The 10,896-nt window shown below is 36.2% G+C and overlaps 1 protein-coding gene across 1 annotated transcript in view; it reads right to left on the reverse strand.

Annotated features, from left to right (window-relative positions):
- Positions 1-8,393, reverse strand: part of LOC114022910 (olfactory receptor 5K1-like) — a 34,475-nt gene extending 26,082 nt beyond the window's left edge. Inside the window, exons 1-2 of the mRNA XM_027835330.1 lie at positions 8,307-8,393; positions 5,533-6,489 (exon numbers count right to left, since the gene is read on the reverse strand). Coding sequence (XP_027691131.1) covers positions 5,533-6,480 — 948 coding nt within the window. The 5' untranslated portion in view covers positions 6,481-6,489; positions 8,307-8,393. The remainder of the gene's footprint in view (positions 1-5,532; positions 6,490-8,306) is intronic.
- Positions 8,394-10,896: the final 2,503 nt, after the last annotated feature.

Consider the following 10,896-nt stretch of genomic DNA (forward strand, 5'->3'; position numbering starts at 1 on the left):
ATATGCATATATATATGCATATATATATGCATATATATATATATATATATAATCTCCCATCCTCCACCACCATCACCCCCACCTAATCCTAAAAATGCCATAACTGGAAGACACTGTGTTGTCCTCTTCCCATCTATAAATACTGAGCCAGTGGGGCTCTTCTCCTATCCAGGTTGTTGTTGTTGTCCCTTGTTCTCAAAGAGGAACATGGCATCAAGAAGGTGATGCCATGACTTGCAAGTGAGTTGGATTTAAGTGAGGGAGGGCTGTGCACAGTCACCAGCCTCATTTTTTCCTCCAGAGGTATCTGTGTCCAGTGGCAAGATATAATTTAGGATGACTGGACAGTCCCTCCACCACCTACGTTAGAGAAACCATGGATAGCAGGAATCTTGTTATCTATGCTCTGCCCCCTCCCAGAGTGGGGATGGGGATACAGAAGGAAAAAATCAAGCAACTTTACTCATATCTATTATTGTGTATATGTGTTTGTGTTTCTACCCTCCTCTCTCTGTCTTTCTGTCACTGTCTCTTTGTCTCTGTCTCTTTGTCTCTGTCAGTCTCTCTCTTCCTCGGTTCTATCTCTCTCACTCAATATGTCTTCATCTCTCCTTCAGTCTCTCTGTGGCTGTCTGTCTCTACATCTGTTTGTCTGTCTCTCTGCGTGTATGTCTGTTTTTCTCTGTTTCTCTTTGTGTCTCTCTCACTTTCTTTCTCCCTTTCAGTTTCTATCTCTGTCTGTTTCCCTGTGTCTTTGTCTGTCTCTCTCCATATCTATCTCTTTCTCTGTTTCTCTATGTCTTTCTCTGTCTCTCTGTTTCCCTAACTGTGTCTTTCTGTGTCTGTCTATATTTGAGTCTCTGTGTCTTTATTTCCCTGTCTGTTTCTCTCTCTCTCTCTCTCTCTCTCTCTCTCTCTCTCTCTCTCTCTCTCCCTCTCTCTCTCTCTACTCTCTCTCTCTCTCACAGTAAGCATTATCTCCTTTTTCTTCATTTATCCTGTTTATTGCTTCTCTGATTCCTTTTACACTATTTCCCATTGCTCATAAATGTTGTCCTAGAACAGGAATTCTTAAATCTAGTGAACTAGACTTATAGACTCATAAATGTTGTCCTAGAACAGGAATTGACTGTCTGTTGAAGCCTATAGGCCTCTTCAAAGAATGATGTCTCTAAATGCATAAAACAAAATATATAGAAATACAAAGGAAACTAATTTTATGGAAATGCAATTATAAATTTTTTTTAAAAAAATAAATTAATGGTCCACAGTCTAAAAACCCCTGTAGGGAAAGCTAGGTTTAACTAAGATTTTCATGCTGCCATCTTTGATGGAACTAATTACATTCTCTTTTAGCCTACTTTATTTAGCATCACAATAATTGATCTAACACTCTCAAGACTTGAGATGAGAATACAAAGAAAGAGAACATATTTGAGCAAGCTCTATTCTCATCCTCCAATTATGACCTACCTTCCATTATGTTCCACTGCTTACCCCCTCTGCAAAATGCCATCTCCTCTATTTGTATCCAACTCAAGAGAATCAGAATTTGTACAGGTTAAGCCTTGAGAATGATGAGACATCTCATAAACCCTCCCTACCCCAACCCAAATATTGTCTTGTTAGTCTATAGTCCTGTCCACTAAATAGGTATTGGGATTTGGGTGAGAAAGAGGAGAGAAATGGCTTCTAGAAAGAGTCAGATTAAACACATCCTAAGGATAACTAGTTGTTTTTTTTTTCTGTAATATATCTAGCTTTTACCTTTTTGTCTAAGCTTGCAAATGATGAGTATTGTCCTCATTAGGACATTTATTCTTTCATTCATCCATCATGTTTAGTGAGCATCTACCATGCGCAAAGCACTGTGCCACCCCCTCACTATCTAAAATAGCAAGTGTCTGTAAATAGAAATGAATTTAAGAGAACTGCCTTAGTTACAGTCTCTAGACATGAATTTTAATTTGCCATATAACAAATCTCATAAGCAAAGTCACCCCCATCTGGCAGTGATCTAAAGCAGAGGTTGGCAAACTATGACCCAGGAACCAAATTCAGCCCATCATCATCTATTTTATTTGTGTGCACACAAATAGTATGTGTGTATAATAAAAATATTTCTGGGGAACATATATACACATATACATATACATGCATGCACATGTCATTTGTCCTTCATTTTCAAGGAGAACCAATGACATTATGGGAAATGTGTTGACTTGTACATAAACTGGATTTAAGTGAGGCAAAATTATACGAAGTCATCAGCTTCACTTTATCTTCCTGAGTCATCAAAGTCCGGTGGCAAAACAAATGCCAAGTAACTGGTGATGGCCCTGGATGCAGTGGATGACCTTGGCATCTTTGTTGTCTGACCAAGCTCTACGCACTCCCCAGCAACCACTTCAGCCGTCTTCATGGCCATTGGAACAAACTGTTCTCATCTGCCCATTGTTCCCACTGTACCAGGGGAAGTCTTCACCTGCTTGGGTCAGACATTCCCCTTAACAATCTGATGGGTTTGAGGCCTGCGGTTACCCTTCACCTGGTTTAGCCAGTTTGCCCAGATAGTTTTACCAGGGAATGGCCGGGAGAACTAGTACCTCTAGTGCAAGGACTTGCCAAGTGCTTTTCAGGGCTGCTCATCTATCTTTGGTGTCTCCCTGTCACCCAACTCTCACCTGTGGCTCCAAAAAGCCATAGCATGCACAGCATACTATACACATATAATATGTGCATATATATAACACACATATACACAATATTGTATGTACATATATGTACACATGTATATATGTGTATATTATATGTGCATGTGTACACATGTGTGTATTTATATGTGAATATATGATATGTGTGTGTACTCTCATGAGGATACATCCATGTATCCTCATAACCTAGTATGGTGTCTGGAGCATAATAGAAACTTAAGAAATGTTTGTACATTGATCAATTATTGATCCATTCCCACCATCCTGAACTTCAGATATCCAGTTACCTGCCTTATTTTGAATAAAAATCCTTTGTTTGGCCTTGCTGCTTAATCTTATTGCATTTTTTCTTCTTCTTTTCACTTTCAAATATACTGAAAATTCTCTGCTGCGTCCATTTTCTCATCATTCATTTCTGTGCAATAACTAGAACATAGAGTATTAAAGCTTAAAGGAATTTTAACTATTTTATGGTCAACTCTATTTTTTTTTAGTTAATGAAGAAAATAGAGTTAAGATTACATTCCCAAGTTCACAAAGCTTATTAATGGCTAAAGTACAATGAAAACCTAGGACTATTACCTCCTCTTTCAATCATCTTTAGACTTAGTAAGCTATCTCCTTCAGTGACTCTTATTTATTCTCCCGTTCTCTGACTGTGGTCATTTCTGAAGTCATATTTTATTGCTTTCTGTTTGGGGCTCTCTCCTTTCTCCTTTGAAGAACTTATTCAACTAAGACTTTCATTTGAGTGGCTGACTTACCCATCATCATTGCAAATTCCAACTTCTCACTCAAGTTCCAGGCTCTAATCTCCAAATGTCAATTGGACATTTTCCCCTGGAGTACTGTCACTAAAAAATAAATATGTCTTAAACTAAGTGGATGTATGAATGAAATCAGCTTCTCAGAAAAAACAAAACTTTCTTCTTAAGAATCTTTTTTTCAAGATTTTTTTTTCAATGCTACCATTCCCTGTATCAGATTAGACAGCATTTGTTATCCATTTCTCTTCCAAAAGCAGTCCCATATTCTTACATCACACCATCTTGTCCTAGTTCTCACTATCTCATGAGGAGATTACTACAAAAGCAGCTACACTGGAATCCATCACTTCAGAGTATCATCTACTCTGCCACCAAATTAACTTTTCTAAAACATTGTTTTTATTGTTGTTGTTGCTTTCCCATTGTACAGCACTACTCAATACACTTCAGTGGCTCCCTACCATCTATAGGATAAAGTCTAAGTTCCTCAGCCAAGCAATCAGGGTCCTCAATTAACTGGCCTACCTCACTTAACCAAACTCATTGCTCCCCAGCACATACCTCTACTCCAATCAAGCTTCTCTCCTCAGTGTGCTCACAAAGCTTGTTCATAACTGTTTCTTATTCCTTTGCTTTAGTCTGTTATCCTTGCTTGAAATACTTCCTTCAGTCTTGCCTATCCAAATCTTACTCATTTTTCAAGACCTGAGTCAATCCCTTTTATAAAGTCCCCCATAATTACACTTGCATTCATTGATTTCTTTCTCCTTTGAAATCCTATAAAATGTCTGAACCATACAATCTAGCATTTCATCATACAGTATAGTGTTTAGTTCTGTTCTCTTTTTTGTTCATATTTCCCTTGCTGTGATGATTTGACTGTTAGTCATTTCAGGGTAGAAACTCTATGTCTTTAGGGTATTTTTTTGCATTCCCTGTAGCAGTAGGAACAGTAGTAAAACAGGAATGTTTATTGTATCGAGGCTTCTGAAGTAATTACTATAAATTTATAGCTACTGCTGTAAATGAATTTTTAATATAAAGTTAGTATCTTAAGCTGTCAATAAGTCCATAAATAAAATAATTTAGCCTGGATTCAAAGAGGTTACACAGTTTTACTCTTTTATTCATCAAGTAGACAGATAACACCATTTGGGGAAAATATTTCTTTAACTTTTTGACTAATTCAAGAATGACTTTATTTTACTTCATTAGCAATTCACTTAGTTCATGTAAAATGTATGAAGAAACAATATTTTCAATACAAACAGCATCATTTAAGCAAGTGTGATGAATTGTCACTACAAGATTAATTTGCTAATAATGGTTTAATGATATTTGTGTGGCAACTGCCACCATAGAACAACAAGATTTGGCATGACTTCTATGAAGTAATAGGTGATTTCCATATAACTCCACTTTCCAAAGCAATCACTTCAGAAAACTTCAAGTTCAGAAACAAATAGTGCTGCAAAAGAGCTTTCTCTAAGCAAGGAGTGATCACGTTGAATTCATTGAATGTTAAGGCTATTTTTGAGAAGTTTTGGAGGGGAGTGTGTTTGTTTGGAGTGTTTTTGTTTGTGTGTGTGTTTTACTTAATCTGGTTGCATTTTTCTAGTAATCATTTATTTTATATTCATATCATACATCTCATACTCTAGGGACTTGAAACTAAAACACAAAGAAAGAGAAAGACTTTGTACAAAGTCAACTGCTATTCATCAATGCTGACACATCTTCCTTTATACTTCCTACTGAATCCTACAGTGATATAGTTCCATGGTATTATGGACAATGTTCAACAGATTCTTCTTTTCCACATTTACCTTTGGTGGTATGTTGAGTTCCTGAGTTTGCGATGACACAAATAATCTTCTTTTCTGAACTTCAAATTAAGGTAATAATAGTCCCCTAGTTCCCAATTGCTGTATTCATTAATTAATTTCTCAGTTAGACTTTATACTTTTCTAACAGACTTGGTCCTATCCAAAGTATTACTCTTGCATTTTTTGGATAACTTTGTTTACAAAAAGCTAGGAACCTCAGCGTACAAACTTTGTTGCAAATACCCCTGAGATTTTTTTCTCCATAATTTTTCTCAGGACATTGACTACTTCCTTGTTTCTCAGGCTATAAATAAAAGGGTTTAAAAAGGGAATTATTATAGTATAAAAAATAGCAACGGGTATGTCTATGGCTCCTTCATTAACTGCACCTGGCCGAATATACATGATGAGAAGAGAACCATAGAATATTGAGACGGATATAAAATGGGATGCACAGGTGGACAAGGCTTTGCCTCGTCCCTCCTTTGATTTCATCTTAAAGATAGTAAAAAGGATGTAAAGATAAGACAAGAAGACAACACCTATAGTGAAGACTTGAATCGAGCCTGAGAAGATGAATAGCATCAATTCATTAATATAAGGGTCAGTACAAGAGAGTCGGTATAAAGGAAGAACATCACAAAAAAAATGATTGATTTGGTGTGACTTACAGAAAGTTAATCTGAATAGAAAGCCAACATGAATCATGGAATGTAGATTGCCACTTATGAGTGATCCAGTGATCATCTGAATGCAGAGTTTCTTTGACATAATGATGGGATAATGAAGTGGATTACATATTGCCACATAGCGGTCATATGCCATGGCTGCCAGGAGAAAACAGTCTGAAGTTTCAGAAAAGCAAAGAAAATAAAATTGTGCCATACATTGATGAAGGGAAATCATTCTATCTTTGGAAAAGAAGTTCATTAACATCTTAGGAGTAACAGTACATGAGCTAAAAGAATCCATAAATGCCAAGTTACCAAGAAACAAATACATAGGTGAGTGGAGCCGAGGTTCAATTGAAATTAATATCATCAGTCCAATGTTGCCTATTATGGTTATTAGATAGATTATAAGGAAAAATATGAATAGAAGAATCTGCAGTTCTTGGTGACTTATAAATCCAGTGAGAATAAACTCAGTTGTCAAAGTGATATTCTCAGCCATCTCAATCTCCTGAAAACAAGGATTTTTTTAATATATATATTAGAATGCAAGTCAAAATATACCTATTCTTTCTGTTAACTTCCTTCAGCAGAGATGAAAGCACAAACAAGTCTATTTTCTTCCAGTGTTGTATCATCAACTCAAAATTATAGCCCCCTCAATCAATCAACACTCATTAAACGTCAGGCACTGTGCTAAGTGCTAGGGATACAAAAAGTGCAAAAAGACAGTCCATTCCCTCAAGAAGCTCACAGTGGGGGAGAGAATATGCAAACAAATATATACAGGATGAATAGGAAATAATCTAAAGAAGGAAGGCACTAGAATTAAAAGGGGTTGCAAAAGACTTCCTGTTAAAGATGGGATTTTAGTTGAGACTTGAAGCCAAGGAAATCAGTAGGCAGAGTTAAGGAATGAGAGCATTCCAGGCATGGGGGACAGCCAAAGCAAATGCCTGGAGCCAAGAAATGGATTGCCTTGTTCACTTCCAAGAGAATATTAATTTCTCTGAGCTTTCATGGTCATAGTTTCTGAAACTTTTTTGGGTGCCAGAGAGAAAATATCAAATTTGGTTGGCCTGGACTCTTTTTGCATGGTTTAAGAATCTATGCTGTCTTCAAAAGGTTCTTTTTCAAGGATTTATGCAAGCATAGTCTATTACCAAGGATCAGTGATTGGGCTCTGTATTTTCATACAACCAAAATGGTAACAGTTGACTGCCTCCTACATAATGGATACTTTTTAAAAGTAAGTCTCATTTGCCAATAATTTCCTCTAGTTAAAAATTACTATAACTAATGGTACATCTATTCCAAAATCACATGCTTTTCAATATATTGAGCTTGGAAATTCCACAAGAATTAGCACTGGTGGATCTATGTTCTATCTTTTTCACTATTCATTCTCAGACAATGTTATCAAAGACAAATGTTATCAAAATGCCTCCTTGCCAGATATTGATACTCATTTCAATAGCCTAGGAAGGCTTACTACAAAGCTTTGGATTCCCTTAAAATTTTAATGTATCTATCATATTGAATTCTTCCAAATCATTCTTGAATTTATTCATACTCTCATACTTGAGTAATGGATTCAATAAGATTAGTACCCATTGTAGCATGATGATCTTCTTTTGCTTGTCCCAAAAGTTCCTTTTTAAAGCTTTAAAGGTGTGCTACAATAATAGCTTTACAGATTTTGGTGACAATGTCTCTATTTACATTATTGATATCCTTTATTAAAGGACAGGGACTGGATATATTGTTTTATTTGTGTACAGAACTACACATATGGAAAAATTCTTTTTCCAATGCAGATTGGCACCTTCTCTGCAAATTATAGTTTTGGACTCATTGAGAAGTAAAGTGATTTGTTCAGGGTCACATAGAAAGTAAGTGTCAGAAGTGAGACTTGAACCCAAGTTCAGTGGCTCTCTCCACTACATCATGTTGTCTCTCTTTATCCTTTATTATTTGGATTAATTTTTAATATTGCTTACCCTCTAAGATTTGTCTCCTATTTTTAGTGTATTATTGTCCAGAGGACCCTCCATTATTTTGATCATTTTAGTTGTCCTTTTCTGGGCTTTCCCTTCCTCTGTTCTGTCTCTTTTGGAGAGTCATCATGATGACTTCCTGCAGAATTTCAAGAGTAAAGATTCCTGCTTTATAATGAAGTAGAATGGTCTGTTTGTTTTGCTTCCAAAATCCAATGATGTTTATTTAGTGGTCCTTTTCAGCTTTCTCATCACATTTAGACCAAATGCCTATGGAAACTGCCATATTCTGAGTACAATAATTAGGATTATTTTTCATTACTTGTATTACCTTACATGTGTCCACAATGAAGTTCAGTCTGCTACTTTCTGCTTAGAAGGTAACAGCATGAAATTTTCTCATCTTCTGTCTTCCTCAGCCTGTAATTGATTTAGAGCATGACTTAGTTTTAATTCTGTCAGAACTAAAAAGAGAGGAAAATAGAGGGGTGTCAGCATACCATTAAAATTCTATGGAAAAAAATGGGGAATTTCAGTGTGTTTTGATATTGTTGGTTACTAGTGGCTTAGAGAAGGCCTACTGACAATATTGATCTTGGTAGATAGAAAAATATGACAATTTTTAGTTAATTTTCTGGAGTCAAAATTTCAATTGTTATTTTCTTATAATAATGACCACATGGAAAGTCATCCTTCTCCTAAATACTAACTAGCATTTACATATCACTTCAAGATTTAGAAAATTATTTTTATATATTATTTCATTTGATTCTAATGGGCCTGGAAAATATGCTAGATTTCCCATTATTGATACAAGTTAGAAAATACAATGAACACACAAGCTATTTGTGGGCATTACTTTACAGGGTCAATCAATCAGCATTTATTAAAAGCCTGTTCTGGGCATTGCTGGTACAAAGACAATAATAAAATAATTCCTACCCTCAAGGAGCTTATACCATATGCTATGTGTAGTATATAGACAGGTACTATGCTACGTATTTAGGATATAAAGAAAAAACAAACAGTCTCTGCTATCATCAAAGAGCTTACATTCTACTGGAGGGAGCAACATGTACACATTTAAGACTCAGTGTGCTGGAGCCAGCTCAAATGGGCTGACAAGAGCAGATTGTTAAATGTTCAGTGTGAGCATTTATACCTTGCAAATCAATAAATTCTGCAAATCAGGGCTTGATTTATGACTTTGTTAACTGTCTAAGAAAGTAAAGGAGAAAATGTTAATAATGTAACTTAAACTGAAAAGTGTGTCACGCATAGATTTCCCATTCCCCGGAAAGCTAGTTCTTAAATGTTTACCAGCATAACCCTGTAACTTAGTACATGCATACACAGACACCCACCCACCCACACACACACACACACACACACACACATATACACATACCACCACCACCAACAACAACAACTAGCTCTCTGGAGAGTGGGAAACAGATATAAACATACATACACATGTATACATATGGAGAGAGAGAGAGTAAGAAGGAGAAGAAGGAGAAGGAGAAGAAGGAAAAAGAGAAGAAGGAGGAGGAGGATGAGGAGGAGGAGGAGAAGGAAAAGGAGAAGAAGGAGAAGAAATATACAGAGTAAAAGCAAAATGATTTCCCCAAGAAACATGTTTTGTTTTTAAAACTAGCTATGGCTTTTATTTCTTTTTCATCCATCTCTTGTAATTTTTTTCCTCTAAAATTTGTCATATATTTGTATATTACTCTCCAATCAGAGGTCACATCTAGCCCAGGGATTATTAACCTTTTTGTTTCATGAACACCTTTGATAATCTGGTGAATCTTAAGAGTGCTTTCTCAGATAAATGTTTTTAAATACACAAAATAAAACACATAGGATTGTCAAGGAAACCAACTAGACAGTAATCAAAAAATATTTTAAGTTCTCAATCTAGTCCTAGGTCTCATCCCTTTATAACTAGATCACTGGAAACATACTTTATTGGTCTCCTTCTTCCCTCTCTTGACTTAGATGAAGTTTTATCAAAGGAAAAGGGTATCCATCCAAAATAGCACTACTCATGAAAAGTAAAGGTTAATCTCTGAGCAAGTCATCTAATCTCCCTCAGACTCAGTTTCCTTACATGTAAAACAAGGGTTTGGACTAAATAGGCTCAGAAATCCTATCCAGCTCTAGACCTATGACCTTATGATCCTGTAAAAAGACAAAGACAAGTAGAAAATAGACAGCTAGGAGGCCCAGTGTATGCACTGGGCCTGGAGTCAAAAAATTGCTGTTGGTAAGTCCTTTCAGTCATGTCTAATGCTTCATGACCCCATTTGGGTTTTCTTTGCAAAGATACTAGAGTCATTTACCATTTCCTTATCCAGCTCATTTAAAGATGAGGAAACTGAGGCAAACAGGGTTAAATGACTTGCCCAGGGTCACACTAAGTGACTAAGTGTCACTTGCTAAATGCCTGAGACCACATTTGAACTCAGGAGGATGAATCTCAGACTACCTGTGTGACCCTGGGTAAGTCACTTAACCTCTATTTTCCTCAATTTTCTCACCTGTAAAATGGAGAAAATAATAACACCTACTTGCCAGGGTTATTGTGAGTATTAAATAAAATAATATGTGTAAAGTGCTTAGCACAGTGCCTGGCAAATAATGTCAATCAAAAATAACTGCACAAGTCCATGAGACATTGCACTGCAACTAGATTTATTACAAGAGAATTGAACATGCATGTGGAACCCTAAGCAATTACGTAGAGTTTATAATTCAAACAGAAGCTTGCACAGTTATGAAACTGCCACAAAGAGGAGGGGTAATAGAAATCTCCATCCAATTGGGAGGGGCAGGGAAAGAAAAATCATGAATAATTAAAATGTAAAAAATAGCATTCTTTTCCCTTGCGAACTGCTATGAAGATAGGAGGGTCTGCT

Source organism: Vombatus ursinus, unplaced genomic scaffold (assembly GCF_900497805.2).
Source record: "Vombatus ursinus unplaced genomic scaffold, bare-nosed wombat genome assembly UNPS02014814.1, whole genome shotgun sequence".
NCBI lineage: Eukaryota > Metazoa > Chordata > Mammalia > Diprotodontia > Vombatidae > Vombatus > Vombatus ursinus.